The sequence below is a fragment of the Ursus americanus genome, chromosome 5, assembly GCF_024610735.1.
Source record: "Ursus americanus isolate L20-20 chromosome 5, mUrsAme1.1.p, whole genome shotgun sequence".
In the NCBI taxonomy this organism is placed as follows: Eukaryota; Metazoa; Chordata; class Mammalia; order Carnivora; family Ursidae; genus Ursus; species Ursus americanus.
The window spans coordinates 3028773-3053001 of NC_142131.1; the positions used below are offsets into that span (position 1 = coordinate 3028773).

The 24229-nt window shown below is 43.5% G+C and overlaps 2 protein-coding genes across 4 annotated transcripts in view; one reads left to right on the plus strand and one right to left on the minus strand.

Annotated features, from left to right (window-relative positions):
• MAN2A1 (mannosidase alpha class 2A member 1) overlaps positions 1-19477 on the minus strand; it is a 171177-nt gene extending 151700 nt beyond the window's left edge. The window contains exon 1 of the mRNA XM_045808255.2: positions 18794-19477. Coding sequence (XP_045664211.1) covers positions 18794-18928 — 135 coding nt within the window. The 5' untranslated portion in view covers positions 18929-19477. The remainder of the gene's footprint in view (positions 1-18793) is intronic.
• LOC123799254 (uncharacterized) overlaps positions 19388-24229 on the plus strand; it is a 172614-nt gene continuing 167772 nt past the window's right edge. For 2 of the 3 annotated variants that reach the window (XR_015724341.1, XM_045808257.2), the window contains exon 1: positions 19388-20255. Coding sequence is in view for 1 of the 3 variants with exons in the window: in XM_045808257.2 (XP_045664213.1) it covers positions 19388-20255 (868 nt within the window). In the remaining 2 variants the exon portion in view is untranslated. Of the gene's footprint in view, positions 20504-24229 lie in introns of all 3 variants that reach the window. The other variant, XR_006781536.2, reaches the window with a different exon arrangement.

The window sequence follows — 24229 nt, forward strand, 5'->3', positions numbered from 1 at the left end:
CACTGGGCTCTAATTTCAACTAAGTGGGGGACGACGAGGGTTTGGTAAAAGAACCCAAGGTTGATTCTGAAGTTCTCCCTACCACAATAGTGATAAAAGATCTTCACTCAACCAAATCAAGTTTCTAGTTAAGAGAACAATAGAGAAAATATTATTTTATTTATAACACAATCACCAATGGCAGGATTCAAGAGAAACAAAATTTTACTGTGATACATATGTGTGAAATTCTAGCTCCATACCACCTGTCGTTCATGTTTTCTTTTTCTCCTTCTTGTAAGATTTTGGTAGATTCAGTATATCACTCCATCACATCAATATCTCTCTGGACCTGGATTCTGTCATAAAATGTGCCCACCATGTACCAATGTGATTGGATAAAAGGCTCTAATAGTAACCATCAGAAGCATCTGAAAGGCTACTCAAAACTACAAATCCCAGGGGTGCCTGGGTGGTTCAGTAGGTTAAGCGTCAGATTCTTGGTTTCGGCTCAGGTCATAATCTCAGGGCAGTGAGATCAGGTCCCAGTCAATCTCCACACTCAGTGGAGGCATCTGCTTGAAGATTCTCTACCTCTGCCCCTTCCCCGCATGCGTGCGTGTGCTCTCTCTCTCAAATAAATACATCTTTAAAAAAACTTACAAATCTCGGAGATCCACCCTGGAATCTTGGGAAGGGCCCCAGAAACTGCAATGTTTATGCTCCACAGGAGACTCTGGTGATCAGCCAGGTTCGGGACCCACATCTCCAACTTCACGCATGCCAGTGAAATATCTAAGATATACAGCCAATAAGCCATTTGGCAAATCACCTCCAAACTACCCTAGAGGGTGACATAAATCACAAACCTGCACTCTTTGATAATCTGCTTAACTGGATATTAATTCTAATTATCCTTGTATCAGATTCCTCCATTCCATGCTTTAGGATATTATACCTCACCACATTTTTATTTTTAATGACTGTAAATAATGATTACCTTTATTTTTAATAACTCCTTTTACAAGATAATGATAAAGGCAGTTTAGTTGAATGGTGAAGCACAAGAGCTCTGGGTCAGACTATGTGGGTTCTAATCCTATGTTTGGCACTTACTAGCACTGTGACCTTGAGGAAGTAACTTAATTTTTCTGGGCCTCAGTTTCCTTTATGGGCAAAATGCAGTGCTAATACCTATTGCTTGGAATGGCTGAAAAGAACTTAGCATAGGGCCTGCCAGCAAGCAGGCATTCAAGAAGACGTTACTTCTGCTGCTGTTGCTACAATAAAAGTATGGCTTTCTAAATCACTTTGTTAAGATTTTATTTACTTATTTGAGAGAGAGAGGGAGAGAGAGAGAGAGAGAGAACAGAGCAGGGGGAGGGCCAGAGGAAGAGGGAGAAGCAGACACCCTATTGAGCAGGGAGCCTCACGTGCAGCTCGATCCCAGGACCCTGGGATCATGATCTGAGCCAAAAGCAGATGCTTACCCCACTGAGCCACCTGGGCACCCGTGGCTTTCTAAAATCACTTTGAAGGGTACAACTTTCCAGGGCACAACAACTGTGATTAAGAACAGACTCTAAAGCCAAGCCAAGAGTAATGTCATCAAAATGGCAGCATAGGAGATCCCAGCCTCTATCCTCCCACAAACATCAACAATGAAACAGCTATCTATGAATAAAAACAGTTGTGGGTCAGCTCTGGCATCTACTTACAAAGCTTCAGCAACACAGTGGAACAAAAAACCTGAAAATAACCACATAGAAAAAAAAAAAAGAGAGACTTCTTCATTTTGCCTGCATCATCCCATGCCCCAGGCCATTGCTCAATGCCAAGAGGACACTCCCCAGCTAGAGTTTCCCTTGCTAGGAAAGAAGAGCAGGGTAAAAGAGGTTCCCCAGCCACTGGGAGCATCACACAAAGAGACACATAGGCACAACTCGGAACAAGGAAGAAAAGGGGAGGCTACCAATAGTAGCCACACAGCATGAACAAGAATGGTTCACAGTGACCTGCTCTACAGACAAACTCAGCAGCTTTCAACCACTGAAGGAACCAATGGCCAGCACAGCTGCCATAGAATCCCTGCAGATTTTACCAGTTTTCACACCCCTTGTATTGGCATTTGCTGATGCCACCTACCTGTGGCCCTCCTGCTCTCTCCTCACTAAGCCCCTCTGGAACCTAGCAACCATGCCAGCAGCCAGCCCAGGCCTCTCTGGCGGCTCAAGTGCAAGACTCCAGCCCAGACCCCCCTGGCTGATCCCCACTGCCAGGGAGTTAGCCCCTCCAGCTATGCACTTGCACGCTGCCAATCTGACACTTGTCATCAGCCTCCACTGCCTGCACATGCTCAGGAAGAGACTGCAGTGATGGGAGAGCAAGCCAATAGCCAGGGCCTCCACAGCTGCTTGTGAACATGGATGAGGCCCTGTCTTCTGTCACTAGCCTGCCTCATCACGCTCACCTGGCATCAGACACTCCAGCTGTGCAACTACACATCCCCAGCTTGACCTCCATCACCAGCCTCCACTGCTGTGTGCCCATGGTGGGACTGAGCAGTCATGGTAGTACCTATCAACAACCAGGGCCCCTGCAACTACCAGTGCACCCACAGTTGGCCCCAGCCTTTGCTCCCTGCCTTGGATCCCACCACTACATGTATGCGTGCAACTAGCCCCTGTCACTACACAGGCCACTCCAGCTGACTAGGTGCACACAACCTGCTTTGGCCACCACTGCTGTCTGCCCTAGCCCCTAGCCACTGGGCCTGGAGGTGCCAATGAGGACCAAGCAGCCCTTGCAGCCATTGCCAACACCCTAGAGCATTTGCCAAGGACCACACAGTTGTCAATGCTGTGGACCCCAGCAACCTGAGCCAAAGAGACATCATGCCACCCTCAAAAGGGATGCTGCCACATGACCTTACACTTGGTGCCCTGCACCAGTAGAACTGGAGTCACAGGTGCTACATCTCGGGACATGCTAGGATCACTAGCATGCTTCAACTTCCCCTCTCGCATACAGGTGAAAGGCTTCTCTTAACACAGTTCATAAAGTCTGGAAGAGGTGACTGCTTCTTCAAAGGCAAAAACACTTGTGCAAAGTTATAAAGATCACTAAGACTCAGGAAAACATGACTCTACCAAAAGAATATAGTAAACCTCCAGTAACTGGTCCCCCGAAAATGGAAATATAGCTATTGCCCAACAAATAATTCAAAATAATGTTCTAAAGATGTTCAGAGTTACAAGAGAATACAGATAAACAATTTAACAATATCAAGAAAACAATATAAGAACAAAATGAGAAGTTCAACAAAGAGATGGAAAACATAAATAAGAACCAAACAAATTTTGGAGTTGAAGAAAACAATAATTAAACTGATGTAAGACTTGACCAAGCAGAAGAAAGAATAAGTGAGCTGCAAGACAGATCAATTGAAATTATCCAGAGGAGGAAAAGAGAAAAAGGAATGAAAAAGAGTGAAGAAAGTATACATCATCTGTGAGATAACAACAAAAAAACCAATCTGCAAATTATTAGAATTCAAAAAGAAGAAAAGGAGAAGGGGGCAGAACTTTGAAGAAATAATGGCCGAGAACTTCCCCAATCTGAACAGATATAGACATCCAAATTCATGGAACTAAGAGGTCACCACACCAAATCAACTTAAAGAGATCCTCCCCAAGACACATTACAATAAAAGTGTCAAAAGTCAAAGAGAATTTTAAAAGCTGTAAGAGGGGGAAAAGCTTGCTACATTGAAAGGAACCCCCACTAGACAACTGGCAGACTTCTCAGCAGAAACCTTATAGGGAAGGAGAGAGTGGGATGATATATTCAAAGTACTGAAAGAAGAGAAATGCCAACCAAAAATATACCACCTGACAAAGCTGTCCTTTCGAAATGAAGAAGAGATACACATTTCCCAGACGAACAAAGGCTAAGGTGGAATTTATCACCACAGCACCTGCCTTACAAGGAATGAAGAAAATAGCTCAAGCTAAAATAAAATACACTAATTAGTAACATGAAAACCTATGAAAATATAAAACCACTGGTAAAAGTTAAGTATACAGTCAAATTCAAAATATTACATTAATATGGTGGAGTGTTAGTTATTTAATTCTACAGTAAATTGGTTAAAGGACAAGATTATTAAAAGTAACTACAGCTACAATAATTTGGTAATGGATGCACAATAGAAAAAGGTAAGTTGTGACATCAAAAACATAAAAGGGAGGATAGAAGAGAAAAAGGGTAAAGGTGTTGTATGTGATCAAAGTTGTTATCATAAAATACACTGTTATATCTATAAAATGTTCTAAGTAAGTGTCATGGTGACCACAAAGCAGAACACTAGAGCAGATTCATGCAAGATAAAGAGAAGAGAATCAAAGCATACCACTATGGAAAATCACCAAGTCACAAAGGAAGGCAGAAAGAGAGAAAGAAAGGAACATGGAAACTACAAATGACAGATGATAATTAATAAAATGACATAAGTTCTTACCTATCAATAATTACTTTAAATGTAAATGGACTGAATTCCCCACTCAAAAGACAAAGAGTGGCTGGATACATTTAAAAAAACAAAAATCAAAAAACAAGACCTAACTGTATGCTGTCCATAAAAGACTCACTTCAGCTTTAAGTTCAAACATAAACCCAAAGTGAAAGGATGGAAAGAGATACTCTGTGCAAGTATATGTTTGCATACACACACACACACACACACACACACACACACACACACACAGTGGAATACTATTCAGCCATAAAAAATGAAATCTTCCATTTATGACAACATAGACAGACCTTGAGGATACACTAAGTGAAGTAAGTCAGACAGAAAAAGTCACACACTGTATGATATCACTTTCATGTGGAATCTAAAAAAGTTGAAATCAAAGAAACGGCAGAATGGTAGAAGTTGGGAGGGGAAACAGAGATGCTGATGAAAGGGTATAAACTTCTAGTTATTTAAAAAAACAAAAAAAACCCTTCCAATTATAAGATGAGTCAGTTCTGGGAATCTAATGTACAGCATGACGATTATAGTTAATACTGTATTACATACTTGAAGTTGCTAACAGAGTAAATCTTAAATGTTCTCATCATAACAAAGAAATGGTAATTACGTGACATGATGGAGGTATTAGCTAACACTATGGAAATAACCATTTTGTAATATACAAGTGTATCAAATCAACACATCGTACACCTTAAACTTAATACAATGTTCTATGTCAATTATATTTTAATAAAGTTGGAAAATAAAATAAGATAAAAAAATGGAGCCAAGCCAAATATGAATTACAGTTCCACTATGCCAATGAAACCTTGGGCAAGTTACATAACTTCCCTGTGCCTCAGTTTCCTCATCTGTAAAACAGGGATAATGGATAATACCTCACCCATAGGGTGGTTATGAGTGTTAAATTAGTGAGCACATACAAATCAGTTTAAATAGTTCCTGGTGTGGTAGGCAGAATGATGGCCATCCTAATGATGTTCAGGTTCTAATCCCTGAAACCTGTAACTCTGTTACTTTACATGGCAAAAGGGACTTTGCTGATGTGATTAATTTAAGGATTCTGAGATGTGAAGACTGTCCTAGAATATTGACAGGCCCGATGTAATCACATGGGAATCAGAGTCAGAGAAGATACAAAGAAGAAGAGGAGGCCAGAGCGATGCCATGCTGGAGGGGACCTGAAACCAAGGAATGTAGGCAGCCTCTAGAAGCTGGAAAAGATGAGGCAATGGAGTCTCCCCTAAAGCCTCCGGAAGAGAGGAAGCTGTGCCAACACCTTGATTTTAGTCCAGTGAGACCCATTTCAAACTTCTGATCCCCAGAACGGGAACATATACATTTTTCTTGTTTTAAGCCACTTCATGCTTAAAAACAAGCAACAATAGGAAAATTATACACCCAGTAGAGAGCTGACCCTATTTAAATAAAGCTTCCACTGGCTGGCCCTCTTAGAGGATGTCTGTCCAAATCCCCATCAGAAGAGTTGGGGAGCTGTAAGCCTCAGCAGCTGAGTGCCCCTGCAATGGAGCAAAGAGAGGTGAGCACGTGTGACTCTGCAACCTATCTCCCAGGGACATGCTTTGGTCTCACAAAGCTCTACACTGATCTTTGAACAAAGGAGATAGGAAAATACTTTGTAGTTAAAAATATTTTTCCAGGAAAGAAACAGCAATATCTTCATCTTGGACAATTTTAGGGTCAATGAATAAAAAGTGTTTTAAGGCTACTCTGGAGCTATGGTGGGGCAATCGAAGTCAATGCTGCAATGGCTTGGACCAAGGCAGTAGAGGTGGAGGGAAGCAAAAGGATGGGACAAGACAGATGAGCTAGGAGAGGGAGGTACAGGGAAAGAAGAAAAATAGCCTTTGTGTTTTGTTTTGTTTTGTTTTGTTTTGTTTTGACTGAGGCGACTGGGAAGAAGATGGGTGGCATTTTAGGGAAATCAGGAGTGAATCCCAGGAAAGGAGCAAAGGGAGAGACAAAGGTTCTGTTCTGGAACTACAAGACAGCTCAGTGGTGGTGTCAGGAAGACACGTAAGTCTGAAAGTCAGGAGAATCTATACTTGAGTGGTCAGTGCAAATACGAATTTAAAGCAGTGGCTACAAATGGGGATTACCCATAGAGAGTGCACAGATCTGCCTTTAATAATTGTAAAAGGCTCACCAGGCAATTCTCGCACATCTGCGGTTAAGAACCACTGTATTAAAGCTAAATATAAAAACAGTGATTTGGTAAAAGAGAGTCTGTATTTCCAGCAGGGGTGTCACCGTTACTGCAGTAGTTCCAAGTCAGTCAGCTGCTGTTCAACTACGCAGAAAAATCCTGCTATTTATACTTAGTCAGATCGCAGGCACTTAACGGGAAGGAATTTTGGTTTCATAAAATGACAAGAAACCCCTCAAGTGACCACTCCACCCCTTAAGATGTGTAGTGCTGAGGCCAAAAAGAGTGTGAACTGAGACTGTGGCTACAGTCGTGTATGTAACTCTACATAGTTGTGACAAGCCACAAACCACAGTGACAAATGACGGTGTTTTAACGGTGTTTTCCAGACCTGAAGCTTATCATGCCTGAATCTCTTCCAAGGTATTATTGCCTTTGTGCTTCCACTGGTCCATTCAAAGAAATAAATGTACTCACCGTATGAGCACAAGGAGCCCTTAATTACATAGCACCTTGCCAAAACACAGGAGCAATGGGCTTTGCCTTGGCGAATCATTATTCATCGATCTCATACCTGCCTACGTATGACATTAGTAGAGGCTAGTCGGATGCAGGTCTACAACAGGAGTGCAAGTGACGGTGCAGGGAAGAGCTGGGATTTCAAGCTCACCACGCCTTGCCCCGGTAGGGTACCCTCAGGACTCAGACACTGCCCCTGGGTAACCACTCTGCAGCTGCCAGACTCACTGTGCCTCCCAGCCCTGATCTAGAGTAACAACAGGCCACGCCAGTTTTTCCCACCTTTGTGAACCCCATCCTCTCGCCACCTCCAAAACTGTGGTCAGGACTCCAGTTGCTGGCGCTTTGTCTAGGCTCCAAGACGCAGCTCCCTCTCCACCCTATGAGTTTCCAGATGTAAACTGAGATTAGAACCGTAAGGCCCCCACCTGCGCTGCCCCAATGCAGCTGCGCAGAATGCACCTCCCGTTTTGGCCGCGTTTCAGACACCAAGCTATTGTATAACGTGAGATGGGGCCAAACAGGTATCTTTTTTAAAAATGATGATTAGAACAAGGGCTTGTAAGCACAACATGTTTTGATTATCAAATATTTTCATACAACACAGTTTTATGACTTTCAAATACATTTAATAACTGCAATTAAATGGTGCTAAGCAAATAAGGTGTTGACTAATAAAATTCTTTAATTCAGCACTTCCCGAACTGTTCTGTGGAACATTTCCTTTCTTTGTATTTTGTTTTTGCAAACTCTTTTTTTGAAAGCCACATTAATTTTACTTCTATGACATATTTTTAATGTACTTCTAGTCTTCTACATAGCACTCTGAGATAATGTCAACAGCGTATCCCACCTAAGAACATGCATGAATGTTCATAGGATATGCTTTCGGACAGCAACAATTCCCAGGGAGCCAGGGTCATGCTGTCTTATGTCATCTGATCAATGACTGCTGGTCTATGCTGCTAATCTGTCTTATATTTTTTGAGATATGCCTGTCTTTATGCACAAGGGTTGTTATTATGTACTATTTATAGCACCTAAATCCATTCTGCATGGATGAATGGCATATATTGTATTTTAGGATCTGATGATAAAAGTTCCATCAACATAAGTTTACCCAAGTAATTTTCAGAAACACAACTTTAATGTAAAAAGAGAACAATTGTCGGTAGTGGAAAAACCAGATCAACCTAAACAGTGTTAGCTTATTAAAATAAATGCAACTGACATGTCTAAGATGGTTTTTCATACAGAAAAGTTTTGGGGGCCTCTGAAGACAGTGTTGTTTTAAGTAGATAATCAGCCTGCTTCCAATCTTATTTATACTAATCATTTCCTGAATAAGCCCTGTCTATTCCTTAGGAGAAAGGTAAGTGTCTAGGCAAGCTCCATCTGAATTATTATAAATTCTGAATTTCCTAACTTTTCATTTCAAGCAGCAAAGATTCTAAAGTTTTACAAATCCTTTCCTACAAACTTTATAAAAGTCCATCTGAACCATTCAATCTACAAGGGCAAGGTGGGGCATGGTAAACACCACAGAAGCAACAAACCTGAGTATGGCACAATAGGATATGTAAAAATATAATGAAAACAAATTTCTAAGTATCGTAAAATCAGCTATAAAGATGAGTTAAGGATACAAATGTCTTGGATTCTTCTTAAGTCTTTTTTTCTTTCTTTTAAACAATTATTGATTATATCTTTTCCCTAAAAGTTGTAAGAAATATACTGCATTTCAAGTGTTGTTGTCATTGGGCCCTGTAAGTTTTCAAAAAGTTGGCCTTGGGCCATAGACCATTCTTATCTCTTCAGTTTGGAGGAAGGGTATGGTCAGCCACTAATCAAAAAGAAAGGGCTCTTCTTCACTATCAACAAGAGGCAGTTTCGGGGTACTCAGAAATCTGATCTTCAAAACAACCTTGAGCTATGAAGCCCCTATTTCAAGTGTTGCCTTTTGATCTTTAATAAATCCATCTCTTTTCATCTCTCCCTCCCTCCCCCTCACTCTCTCCCTCTATCTCTCTCTCTCTCTCTCTCTCTCTCTCTCACACACACACACACACACACACACACACACACACACACACGGTAATCTATTTTCTGTTCTTATAACCTAGAAAAAAAATCATTTCACTCCATAATTTGGGCCAAAAATGAAAAGGGTCTTTTTTAGTTTCTTACTGAAATGCTTCTTTGAAATCCTTCCTTATGATAGTCTTATCTTTTCTTAGGTATGCTGATCAATGAGCTGGTTTCTGACAATTTGAATACAAGCTGCTTCATTTTATTAGCATCTGCTACACAATCATCTTAATACGAGAAGCGTAGCTTTTGGCTATAAGAAATGTTCCTTGGCTGTCTGCTCTCTTCTCACAAAGCACAGTCCCGAGTGAGCTCATCCACTCTGACTATGCTGATGACTACCAGATCAGCATCTCCCGTCCCTCACCTCTCACTCGGGCACTGCAGCCCACTTGGCTATCCTACTAACATCTACCTCATCATACGTGAACCTGAGGTTGGCGCCCCAAACCAGGTTATCTTCCAAACTATCCCTTTCTGCAAAGGGTAGCAGCTAATTCTCCAAATACCCCAAAGGAAAAAGGTGGGAAAAATTGTTCCATTCAAGCCACATCCATCATTACCCTTTATAAAAATGTTAGAAAGCCCTGATGCTTCTTTTTACAAAATGTCTGCATATTTTCCTCTTCCTCTTAATTCTAGCCATTTCGATACTGGTATAGGGATTTAGTGCCTTATGTCTGTATTACCTTAAACAGATTCTCAGCTGCCTTCCTGCTTCTGAGTCTTCCTACACACTGCTACCAGAATAATCTAGATTGAATACTCTTAGCTCCCTTCCAGGTCTAAAATTTTCTATGAAATTAATTCTCCAACATGGCTTTTCTCAAGCAGCTTCCTAACATACTCAATAACTTTGAATGGCTCACTACCATCTGACTCATGTAACTTCTCCGACCAGCTCCCAGGGCAATTCACGACCTGATCCCGAACTACCCACCATGTTTTCCCAACTACTCTTCACAAGCACTGGAGATTCCAAATCAAACCAATCTCCTCACCTCTTCTCATGGTGCCAGGCTCCTTCATGACCTAAGCCTTAACCTCGATACTCCACACTCCGAATGTTCTTTCTCCCTCAAAGTCCTACCCAATTAGAAAAGCCGAGCTCTGGTCCCAGGTCCTTTGGTCAACTTGAGCCAGGCCATTACCAGGAATTAGTGCTGAATTTCCTTTAAGGCCTCTGCCCTTATGCCAAGAATAAGAATGAGGGTCATGGACTCTTATTTTATTCTTAGCTTTTTTTTTTTTTAATGATTTTTTATTATATTATGTTAGTCACCATACAGTACATTCCCGGTTTCCGATGTAAGGCTCGATGATTCATTAGTTGCGTATAACACCCAGTGCACCATGCAATACGTGCCCTCCTTACTACCCATCACCGGTCTATCCCATTCCCCCACCCCCCTCCCCTCTGAGGCCCTCAGTTTGTTTATTCTTAGCTCTTATATCCCCAGAACATACAACAACAGTGCCTGGCACTGTTTATGGCTACTCCATAAATCTCTGTTCATTGGCAATAACTAGCATTTACTGAACACATACTAAGTGCCAGGCACTATTCTAGCTTTTTAACACTAACTCTTTTAATGAGTAATCAAATAACACTCAGCTGTCTCTAATTGTTTCACAAATGACAGTTGCATCGCCTCAAATAACTAAGATGCTCTTGCAAAGCAAGAAACATTATCTAGTACATCTATCGAAATTTCCACAGCACCTAACACAAAGTAATTCTCAAATATATGCCGAGTAATGTACAACAGAAAGCAATGAATTATAGGCCAGGATGCATACCCTGGGTATGCTATGACAGGTTATGGGTCCCAGGGCAAATTGATGATGCCCGTTTATGTGTCTCAGTGTCCTTATCTGAAAAAATCAAAGACTAAATTATCTGATCTGGAAGGACCCTCCCTACTTTAAAATTCTACATCTGACTTTATCATATCATGACTTTTCTAGGGGTGCTGGTGACTATTAAGAGAATGACTACCTCCTTCTCAAAATCCAAATTCAGGACATTTTTATGAGAAAGTAATTCTGAGAATAATTCATATTCTCTGGCTTCCATCTTCTAATGTTCCACAGGTAAAAATGTTACCACAAAGGCCAGGACCCACATATCCCACATTCTTCCACACTAGTGGTATGAAGGAACAGGGGTGAATTGCTGCAAAGTCTATCTTCAGCCCCAAAGTACAGACCCATCCTGAAGGAAGAAGAGCTTCGCATTACAAAACACAATCAGTCCTGGAAGAAAATATGTGTTTAAAAGAAAAAAAGCACTGGCAAATTCCCTGGCTCTCAAGGCTCCTGACTCAGGACAATGAGGTTCACTGGTGGGACTAGGTCACATCTGGGGCCTGCTCTGCCTTTGGAAAAAGCATTCATTTCTCTTGACTCCCAAAGGTGACCACCTGCAAAGGAAGCCAGTGAGAAATCCACATGAATGTGAAAAATGCTGAAATGCATACATTTAAAAATGGAAAAAAAATACTTAAAAATTGCAACACCACTCAATGAGACTCATTACACTCATTTTTGTTTGGACTAAGTGTACTGCAATTTAATGATAGTAAAATCTCTGAGGACACAACTGGGGTGGGGGCCTGTGCTAAAAGGAATGAAGAAAGCCGCACGTAATCTTCAAGAAGCATGAAGAAGGCTCAAAATTAGCAGGAATTAATTACTCTTTGATGAGTAACAGTCTAGTGCCCCTGCAGACCTCCTGATAGTTCTCCGCCTCCAAGCTGTGTAGCCTTCAGGGTCCCTGAGAGGACTGCCAATTTCCATCCTTGACAGACCCAGGCTCTCCCTCCACAATCCTAACTAACCCTAGCTGTCTGATTAGGCCCAGAATTCAGCGCATCTGTGAATTACAGCCAATCCAAAATACAATAAAGTCACGGTTTTCGATCTTGAGACTATGGATCAATTTTGCACAGTTCATGCCCCAGAACCCCCCATCCCAGAGCAGTCCTATAGTGAGAAGCCTGCAGGCTGGACAGAAGGGAAACAAACTAAACATGTCAAGCGTGTCCATGCTCCAGCACAGAGGTTCCCCCAAGGATACTTGGAAATCTATGAAACATGTATATAACACCAGTTTTAAACCACACTCTTAACATACAAACTAAGTTTCACTAATGCTTATCTAATAACCAGGTGACAAGAATTTTGTTTTCAATACACACCTCTGCTTCAACAGATCTAACCACACTATTTGCCTCTAATGTTAATAATAGAGAAATACAGTTTAAGTCTGGGACTGGCAAACTTTTTCAGTCAAGGGCCAGACAGCAAATATTTTAGGCTCTGTGGGGCAGAGAGTTTCTGTGGCAAATACTCAGCTCTGCTCAACGCGTGTGGCAATGAAGCAGCCAGAGACAATTTGTAGAGAAATGAGTGTGGCCACGTCATGAAATATTTAACCATTTGAAAGCATAAGAACCATTCTTAGCGTGTGGTCCCACAAAAACAGGTGGTGGGCCAGATTAGGCCCACAGTTAGCTGACTTAAGCAGAGTTCAAGGCCAGAGACTTTGGGGACAAAAGGAAAGGAAGGACATTTGCCAAGAACTTCATTCTCTTCCTACCCCACTTCCGTGGTCCTTTCTTTAAAAAAGGCTATTTAAAACAAAATGAATTGGACAAGAGGGAAATCATCCACTTTATTTTCCAGTTTCTGTTCCTGCTTTTTCTCAAGAAGGAATACAAAATGCAGTAACTCAAACCATCAGAATTAACAGAAATAAAGCTTACTTAAGAAAACTTCAGACATCTCAAATTATGTTTGTGTATGACTTTTATACTACCTTATTACTGAGCAGCATTATCTTTTCTTCCTCTGCTAAAAGATAAGGGGAATAGACCCAGACTACTTTCAACCTCTAACTCAACTGGCAAAAAGTAAGAGATCTATTTACTATCACTTGGCCATAAAGTTTTTCTCAGAATAATATATTCAATTTTTAAAAAAGGAAATTTCATTATAATAATCCTCTACTTTTTCTTTGTTTTGCCTATGAACATAGTATCTACCCTTGTATTTTCTGTAATATACTGCAATTTAGAATCCTAAAAACGTAAGTGCATTTTTAGGCATCCGGAGAAAGGATACATTTCAATCATCAAACAATGCTAGTTATCCTTTTGAGTATTAGAACTAAGCCTTCTGATCATTCCCTCCCAAAATGCAAAATGCTAACAAAGTGCCAGGGGTATAAAGAATAGGCCTTTGGTTAGACTGCTGCCAATGATTTTCAACAGGGTTAATTTTTTTCTCCCCCAGAGGAGATTTAGCAATGTCTGCAGACATTTTTGGTTGCTACAACTGAGAGAGGGAAGAAGGTGTTTCTGGTTTATATGCGTAGAAACCGGGATGCTGCTAAGCATTCTACAGTACACAGCCCCCACACCAAAGAATTATCCAGCCCCAAATAGCAATAGCTATGAGGTTGTGAGGCAGTCAAAGGTAGAGTATGAAAGTTTTAAGCTAAAGTGCTTCAAAGTTGGTCTTTTATTTGGAAAACGCTGTGTCAGATTTACAAATTCAACATATTTCCTAGATACCAACTATGAGCTTTTCTGCATAAAAGCACAAATAACATTACATTAAATATACTACCTCACAACAGAGTTATGTTACAACCTCAAGAGACTTAGTTTATTCAAATCAAACGATTTATTGCCTATCACAAGGCAAATCTGGCAATACTCAAGCACTAAGTCTGACCTCCACTGAGTTCAATCAGCCTTCAAATTTGTTTGAACCTCAACATGGTTTCAGCCTTAAAATTAGCAGCTTGGCTTGAAATTTACAACCGAAACAGAAACCAATTTTAGTCAAAATGGTCTGCCTCTGTGCTCCTGATCAACCTGGTAATCACAACTATAAAAAGAAGCAAAACTCATTCTTTGGGAGTTCTTCCTCCTCTCTTCAGTGCTATGTGTACTGTAAAAGCTGATGCTACCAGGAACTTGACCACCAAGACAGAAGGGCCCAAAAGCACAGGTAAGGCCTGTATAACCCAGCAACCAGAGATCCTATCCCAAGCTGCTGAATATCCTCACATTCTCTTAAAGATCTCTCTGAAGAGAGGTAAAACTAAGACCACTGGCTCAAAAACATGAAAACTCAAGCAGGGGGTGAGCAGCTGCTATTGAACTACTACTACTAGGAAAAATCTCAACACTTACTCCAATCTGCCAAAAAAAGGCCGTTTTAACAGCTATCACAAAATACAAAAGCTGACTCAAAGTTAAAACGACAAAAAAAGTGGTAATTTTAGTCAATTTGCCCACAGCCCAGATACCCCTTAATGTTAATTAATGAGTCAGAGAGATGATGCCCTTCAGATAAATAGGATTGCAACATCTCCCAAACAAAAGTATTTGTTTAGGCCCTGAGAGCAGGGCTGACCTGGGAACAAAATTCAATTCAATTAAAAAAATAATAATAAACTTAAGCCTTCAGACTAGATGCACTCTTGTCACAGCTGGTGTATAGGAAGTGAGCTTGGGTCTTCGTAAAATATGCTGGGCAGGGATCCTGCAGAATTGCTGACCTCAAAGGGCATGGTGGAAACCAGCCTCTCCAGATGCTTCCATGTTCTTGCATTCCTCCTTCAATGCCTGCTTGCCACCACTCTCAAAGTTCCGCCACTTGCCAAAGTCACAGATCTCAAACATTATACCCCCCACAATGAAACTAACTCCCTTACACACACCTGCACAAACCCCAGTGAAAAGTGCTATACTTATGGAGTGCACTAGAGTATAGAGAAGCAAGCATGATCATGTTTTTCCATGCATCGTTTAAGATTCTCAGATTTCTGAAAGAAAAAACAACTGGAAGACTAAAGTCAACTTTTATTACACATCAACTATGGGCTCTTTAAAAAGTACTAGAGATGTAAAGCATTTAAGCATATTTTTGTATGTGTTTATGCACAATGACAATTAAAATCCAAAAGGCCTGGGTGGCACAGTCCGTTAAGCATCCAGTTTCTTGATTTTGGCTCAGGTCATGAACTCAGGGTTGTGAGATCAAGCACGGAGCCTTCTTAAGATTCTCTCTCCCTCCCTCTGCCCCACCCTGCCTCTAAAAAAAAAAAAATTCCAAAAGGCATAAAAGTCTCCACATTCCAAAGTCTTTTAATCAAATATCTTAAAGACATTCTCACTTTCTTGCTTAATAATTATCTGGGCAAAGATGAAGTCTGAACTTCACTTTCACATTTTTCATCAGAGTTCCAATCTCTGAAGGCATTTCTAAGAGTTAATATTAATCCTTATGGTCATAGTCTACACTAATAATTTAAAAATTGATCATCTGTTAATTAATAAGAGATCTATTACACACAATGCAGAAAGTAAGCAACTTGTGAAATCTGCTTATAAGAAATGATGAAGAATTTCAGTACCTTAACAATGCCTCTCTTTTCCATCTACTCAAATTCTTATATTACCTCAAAGCATCTTCAGGGAATTAGGCCTTGGTCAGCCTCTCAACTGCAGTGTAAATTTTTAATAATTTTTCTAGCTGAGATTTATTAACCGTGAAATATACACAGAAGCTAACAGAAACAAGACTGCCTGTTGCTTCCAAGCCTCAAAGGAATTCCTCCTAGGAGCAAAGGGAAAAGCCTTCCAAAGACTATATCAGAGGTAGGCTGTTCCTCCAGGGTGGGAAAAACGGGAGCACCCAGAGTTGGGCCTACTGCCACCCCAGAGTCCGGCCAACTGGTGAAAAACACAGAGTTGTAGGAGGAAGGGAAAAGAATGAAAGCCAGAATAATAGCACATAGATTGCTTTCCATCTAGGATGGTTTGACTATACACACACACACACACACACACACACACATATTACTGAAGTTTCCACATTGACTTAGAGAAACTAAAATCCTTAATCCTAAACTAAAATTCAACAGAAATCAATCCCTTTCTAGATAAATCATTCTCCTAGACACCAAAAATGATATATAGTGATGGACTAGCTTGCTTCAAATTCACCGAAAAAGTGTTATCTATTGCAAGCTAGTTTTGTTATGTGTGGTGTTCTCATCAAATTAAGGTTTACATGGGATTTAGAAGTAATGAAAAAAATAAAAACAACTCAAAAGGCTGGATGCTGTGCTGCGTAATGGTATTCCTTACAATGTTTAGCTCTAAAGTGAGCGACAAGACATTCTGGGAGAGGTATAAATCTCAAATGTTAAACGTTGCAGAAAAAGGAGCGCATTCGTTAGAGCTTCATAATGAAAGTTCCTTTAAAAAAAAAAAAAAAAGGTCATAAGCTAAGGAACCACAGAGTAACATGGAAATAACTCTATCTTCCACATCAGATCTTTTCTGCAGGCAGACTGGGACCTAAAAGGTAGGCAAAGAATTACTAAGAGTATAGTATAGTGGCTGAAAGCCTAGACTCCAAAGGCCTCCTGTTCAAATCTCAGCTTTTAGCTGTGTGACTTTGGGCAAGTTAATCTCTCTGTGCCTCAGTTTTTTTACCTACTGGATGGTGGGGATGGAGTTTGTCCTGTAAGACACATAGGTTGATGTCAGGCATATAACAGTTAGGTTTACAGAGTGCTTATTCTGTCCACCTGTTTGGGGATTCAGTGGCTCTCCAAAACTAAATCAGCAAAAAAGTGCTTTCTTCCTGAACCGAAAACCCAGTCCTGAAAATCTGAGAATGTCAACCTTAAGCACAAAAAGCTCCACCTTCCAAATCCTCTCCCCTTGCACACAAAACAATACAGACAAAAGCCTTCTCTTCCAGCAGCCACTGTCACTTTCCATCAAATGCATTCTGCTCTATGCAGAACTTAAGCCCCCTGAGGAGGACTAAGGCTGGATATTAAAATATTGGAATTAACTTTGCCTAAGATTTCCCAGTAACCGAATGAGTGACTCACTTCTTTAGAAACAGTAAAATGTCAAGGTTGCCAGAGAACCCCAGCCCCAGATGTTTGCATAAATCATTTCCAAGTGATCATCAAGCCAAAGCCAAAGGACATTATTCAAGATAACAGCTTAAATAAAATATATCAGCTTTTATGATTTTTCCTGTAATGAAAAAAATTCTGAAAGTGTGATATGGGGGGCGAATCACAGCAAGTTTAGCCGCCAAATTATACAACATATTAAGCAAGGCTTAGAATTCCTTTTGCTATGGCTTCAGAGGGTTCACCCCATTTTAAACTCTTTTTCAGTCTCATCAACAAGCACTGGACAAACTTTAAAGTCAAGATTTAAAGACATTCCATAGTGCTTGCTTATCTCACTGTATTTTCTCCATCATACTAAGAGAAAAAGCTTTTAAAATTTTTTGACACACGTTTACAGCAATATTTTTAACACCTTTCACCTGCAACATATTTTGAGGGCTCTGTATCCACAAAGAGGTCTTTTTTGCACTTTGAGAATTCTGGTAAAGTTAGTAGTTTAATTTCAATTAAATTCAAGCCTTTTGCCTCAGCACATCACAAGAACAAATGGCAAGCATACTCTCTGGTCACTTATGTTGTCACAAAAGAAAGAAAAACCCCCGTCAACTTGTTCAGTATCTCCGAGTCAAGCAGTTGTTATATCAGCTTGTCACAGTTTCGAGTTCTGCAGGCTCATTTATTAGAGGATACTACATAACACCCAGTTTTCACTAAAATTTCTGAAGAGTACAGGTCACGGGCAAAGAACTTCAAACATCTCACAGGCGGCACGGCATCTTTCCAAACAGAGCCGACTGTCTGTTTGCTTATTTTTAGTAACTTTACATAAAAGACTTAAGACGGGTGGTTTCCCAACTCGATGGAGAATTTGACCACTGGGCGCAGGACTGAGCGCCCCACAGCTTCCGGCTGGAGTATAACACGCGCTTCCCTACTGGGCTCCCACGTCTGCTCCAAACAAACCCTATGTAATAGCTGAAGAATGACGCCACTAAAATCGAACCTACAGATTCACATCTAAGAGGTTTGCAACACGTAATAAACTTTTGCTTATTTCTCCAGAGACAGCGGGGTGAAAAAACAGACCAGACGGGGTCTGTTTGATCAATTTCCGTGACTGGGGGCGCTCAGGGGCGGGGGGGGGGGGGAGGTCTGTGCAGCTTAACCCTGTGTGGGCCGAGGGGCTGCCCAACAGCGGTAATCGGGCGCTGCGCCGGTTCTCCAGCCGGCAGGTGCCCGAGGCCACCCCAACAGGCCCGATTGGGAGTGAGGGAACATGGCCACTACCCCTGAGCTCGATCCCGCCACCGCATGCCGCCCGGCACTTTGTTAACTCGGGCGCGCCTGGGAGGAGGAGGCTCCCGGGTCGCGGTCACCGCCGTCCGCAAGCTGCAGAGCCCGGGCTGGAGGAGGATCGGATCCTCCTCCGGTTCGGCCTCACCCTGCCCCAGCGCAGACGCTCGGCAGGAGGGAGAGGTCGCGAACCAGCGGGGAAATACGGGCCCCCACGCCTACCTTCGTGGAGCCCGACGCCGGTGCTTACCTGGGGAAAGGAGCCCTCGCGGCGCGGGCTCTTGGGGTAATCTAAGTGACCCCGGTCCAGCATCAGGTAGAGCGAGAAGATCACCACACAGAAGATCGCGCTGCCGAACACGGTGAACTGGCGGCTTAACTTCATTTTTCCTCGATAGACTCGGGGCCAGGACACTGTCCTCACCGAATAAGAAGGCGGGCTGTGGACTCCTGCAAGCGGCCGCCGTAGGCTCCCTGCTCCCGGGCTCCTGCTCTCTGCGCTTTTGGCTGCGGGTGCGGATCCCGACCGCGCTCCGCACCCTGTCTCCGGCGCCACCACACGCCCTCGGCCTTCGCCCGGGCCCACCGCCCTCCCTGGGGTTGGGCGTCCCTCCTAAGGCGGGACCCGCCTGCAGCCCGGAAGGGGCCCCCGCAAACTTGATCTAGATCTCAGCGCCCGCACCCGGCAGGGCGCGCAGGGCAGGCGGAGAAGAGGTCGCTGTCCGGACTTCCTGCCACCGCCGCCCCGACCGAGTCAGCAGGAAAAGTTTTCTCGACGAGGGCAGGCGTGTCCCCCTCACCCAGGAGATTCGGGATCAGCGGCTTTGGGGTCGACAGCACCGAGATGGGTCCGAACAGCCCAGGGGAAAGGAACAGGGTCGGGAGGAGCCGAGCCCCACAACTTAACGCCGGGACGGCCAGGACCGCCCCCGCGGCGCCGCCCCCGCCAGAGCGCCTTCCTGCTGCTGCTGCCGCCGCCGCCACCGCCGCCGCCGAGGCTGGGCCGGGGTGCACCCTGGGCGCGGGGACGAACGGATCCGGCAGGAGTTTCCTCCGAGCGCGCGCCCGCCCGCCGGCCTCTCCCGCCCCCCGGCGCCCCTTCCTCTCCCCTCCCAGACCCGGGCTGCGCGAGGAGGGCGCAGGGGGCGGGCGGCGGCGGCGGCGCGCGGAGGAGGAAAAGGAGCGCAAGGAGAGGAGCGTCCCCGGAGAGAAGCCCGCTCCAGCTGCAGCCGCGAGTCCCCTCCCTCCTTCCCGCCCCGTAAATGCGGAGATGGCGGCGGCAGCTGCTAAAGGAAGCGCCGGTTCTCCAGCGCCACTCGGCGATCCTACACCGCCCACCACGAGCAGGAGGAAACAGCCGCTGCGAAGCGGCTGCTGGGTCAATAGGCGCCCGCAGCCCCCGAGCCGAACAGGCGGCTGGCCCCGCCCCCTCTCGACGCGCCGGAATAGGGGCGGGGCCTCCGGCGCCCAATCACAGTGCGCCGCCCATCGGGCCCGCCCAGCGCCCGCCTCCCTGCGCCCAGGCGGAGAGAAGACCTCAGACGGCTTTTGTGAGCTGGCAGGCAGCCTGAGTGGAGGTGAGGCCCTCAGAGGCCTTCAGGCGCCAGCAACCCCGGTTCCACAGGGGCTGAGCTTTCTCCCCACTTCCTTTTTGCTGCCCAGGTTTCCTGTCCTTGAGAACCCGGGCCTGGCGTGCCTGGGACGGCAACTCGGTGAGGAGCTGTAGAAATAGAGGGAGAAAGGGGCTTTGCGTTCTCTTCAGACTCATCTTTTCCTCTGTTGCTTTTGGTGACTTCTTGGTGAAACCTGAGGAAAAGGAGACTGCCAAACGACAGCTGGCTACAGAGTTTCTGAGTGGAGTCTAAGAAGTGATGCTTATGTGGGTTATTGCTCTATTGCCACGCTGTTCCAAATCCGCCCTTTTTGACTGCACGGTGAAAATGGATCTGGGCCCTTTTAAGTAAGTTTTCCTTTGCTAGCAGCCACTGAAGCTTTGTCAGTAGAGGGCGCTGAAGAGACATTACAGGAAGAAAAGGGTTTTTCTTTTTTTTTTTTAAGATTTTATTTATTTATTTGACAGAGAGAGAGAGAGAGACAGCCCTTCAAGAGAGGGAACACAAGCAGGGGGAGTGGGAGAGGAAGAAGCAGGCCTCCTAGCGGAGAAGCCTGATATGGGGCTCGATCCCAGAATGCTGGGATCACACCCTGAGCAGAACGCAGACACTTAACAACTGCGCCACCCAGGCGCCCCAGAAAAGGGTTTTTCTTGCTGGTTTTGGTGTATGTGTAGGCGGGCACTTGCAGCATACCTGGCTTTCTCCAGTGCCAATTCCAATAATGCTGGGGGGTGGGGTGGGGGGACGTTTACCCACTCATCCTTAATTCTAGTGGTTCTGTAGTGAAGGCGCTAAGGTGAGCCACTACCCCATGAATAGCTCTCCAGGCTCTCTAGAGACAAGATTTGTAGTAAGTTCCACAGGGCATATTTCTGCAGGTGTTACTTCTTTGCCATTCGGTGAGCCAGAGTGAGGGGACTCTTCCCTCTCCAATAAAGTCTGGACAGGTTGGGGAGCTCTTCTTGGGGAACTTTAGCTCCCACCCAGGGGTTAATTATAAGGTTAGCTCCTTACAACTGCTATTTGTATATTCTCTTGGGTTGTCTTCCCACTAGTCCATCTCTCATTAATTCTCTATTATAGTTTATAATCATTTTGCTTAAGCCTTATTTTTATTAAGCTTTACCTGTAACCCCAAGAGATAGCCTTGGAAAGATGGGGTTAGGAATTTGGTTTGATTGGGCCTTTGGCTTGAGCTCAGTGCTGAGCTCCTTGCCAAAGGGAAATAAGATGTGAGTGACTCATGGCACACAGGGCATTCCAATTAATTAATTGCCTGTGGCTGATTGTGATGAAGTACCAACAGAAGCATGTGTCTTGGGGGGGGGCAAGTGGCAGTGACACTTGACAGTTATGGCTGTAAGGTAACTGTAAGGACTGTGGTGTGAGATGGATTCTTTTGAGTTCCTTTGAATACTTACAAAGAGAAATGACAAGCACAGATCGAAGTTATGGCTCAAGAACGAGAGAGCATCTGTAACAATTCTAAAAGAGGCTCTTACTGGGACAACAAAAATGGTATTTCTAAAAACCGAACACAAAATTTTAATTTTCGGGTTACTGAATTACAACTTGTGTTGAAGTCACAGATGTGCCAAGTTTCTCACATAAAAGTTAGGGTATTGATGATTAAATAATAGGACTTCAAAGCTCAGAATGGGTTGGACCCAGATAAAACTGGCAATCTTGAACCATTAAGTCACTCTGGGCCTCTCTTACCAGTGGAAGTAGGTTGCCCTCCAGTGTCTGAGGAGGTGGGCTTCCTCTGCTTGAAAACTTTGTGACAGCCTCAACTGGGGACGATACCTTGAGAGGAAATTCACATTCTCCTCACAACCCACCACAGCCACCCTCTATTGCCACTATACTCTTAACTAGGGTCGAATCCCAGCATGCTTCTGGGGGATAGGTGCCACTGGTGAAGGAAGAAATAACTTAAACACCGAAATTGATACATAGGCAAAGAAATACCTTGTTGATACATACGCAGAAACCTGGAGAACATGATGGGAGTGGCTTCTAAGGGTGTTAGACCATGGAGGATGGAGGAGAACACTGTATTGAGCCAAATTTATTTTATGGTGTTAATTATATGTTTCAGCTTATGCAGCTAGAGGTGGTTCTAACAGCTTACTTGGTTGATTGATGAAAACTTGGACCCAATTTGTGAGGTTAAGGTGCCCTAGTTCTCAGACATGTGGAAGAGGGAATCCCAAGATTTAGGGAAATGTTATACTGGATTTACCCTACACGACCTGCATACCCATTCTCAAATGCATTCCATCAAAGGCCCAGAGACACTCCCTTCACTGAAAAAATGAGAAATAAATTGGTGAGAGGAAGACATGCATCTTCGAAAATCTCTGTGGATGTTTCCCTCTGTAGGCCATGTATGACTACAGAGGAGGCAACCACTGAGATGGGCTTCTGGATTTCACTGGAGATGAGAGGACCTGAGAATAGCAGAGGACAAGCAGCATTTAGGCACCAAATATGATGTGGGTATATTTGCCTTAAAGGGTAGCAGGTGTGTACAAGCAATCAGATGCCTTAGCCGACAGAGATGCCCTAGGAACAAAGTAGATAGCCAACCTAATAGAGTACTGCTTGATATTTATAATAGCAAAAGCTCTAAGTTAGGTAGGTAAAATCTAACTTGAGTCAGTAGAGTGGACAATCACAGCCTCTCACTCAGTATTCAGACCTAAACCAGTTCACAGACCCAGAACCCCTCGAATGAAGGAGAGTCTCCTTCAGGAAGGACCTTGCACAGGTCACAGCAGTAGTACCATTGATGGACCCCTCAGACCATGGTCAGATTTCTGCCACTATGGACAATGCCATAATAAACATCTATTTTTTTAATCTTTAAAAAAATGTAAAATATCTCAGTGTTTCACATTGCTTATATTTGGAAATGATATTTTTGATATAATGGGTTAGATTAAATACATTATATAAAATATATAATTTTACCAATTCTTTAAAAAAAAAAAAAAAAGGAAGGATCTTGCACCATTGCTACAGTACACATTTTAAGTGTTCTCCCAAGCCTTCCCCAAAGAGCTGTGTAGCCATCTACTAGAATGACAGTACCCTGGAGAAAAGGAAATATGCAGATCTCTTGAGGTTTACTAGACACTGGATCTGAACTGATGCTAATCCCTAAGAACATAAAACACCACTTTTATGCTCCAACCAAATTTGGATTTTTATCTTGGTCAGTAGTTAGATGAAGGTTTAGCTCATGTTGGTTCTGTTAGTTCATTTGATCCACACATGAACTTTGTAGTTATGTTCTCAGTTCTAAGACTGTCAGTATCCCCACATTGGCTTTCTTTTTTTTTTTAAGATTTTATTTATTTATTTGACAGAGAGAGAGACAGCCCTTCAAGAGAGGGAACACAAGCAGGGGGAGTGGGAGAGGAAGAAGCAGGCTCCCAGTGGAGCAGGGAGCCTGATGTGGGGCTCGATCCCAGGACCCCGAGATCACACCTCAGCCGAAGGCAGACGCCTAACGGCTGAGCCACCCAGGCGCCCCTCCCCGACATTGGCTTTTAACCCATGAGGTGGGGGCCATTATAATAGGAAGAACCAGGTGGGACGCTCCTGGAACTTTCACTGTCTTCCAAGATCATAAACCAGAAACAGTACCACTAGAAAGGACTTGAAAGAAGCAGGGGTAGTGATACCTATCACATTCTCATTTAACTCACCAGTTTGGCCACTGCAAAAGTCATATGGATCTTGAAAAATGTGGATTACTGTAAACTTAACCAGGAGGTAATTCCAATTGGGGCTGCTGTTCCAGGTGCGGTATTTCTGCTGGAACAAATCAGTACAGCACCTGGTACTTGTTATACAGCTACTGATTTAGCTAATGCCATCTTCTCTATACTTATTTATAAAAACCAGCAGAAGCAGTTGGCTATTACCTAACAGAGCCAATGGTATACCTTCACATTGTTACCTCAGGGGCACATCAGTTCTCCTTATTAATACAGTCTACAGAAATGTTGATCATCTTGACATTCCACAAAACATCACCCTGGTTCATTTTGGTTGTTCAT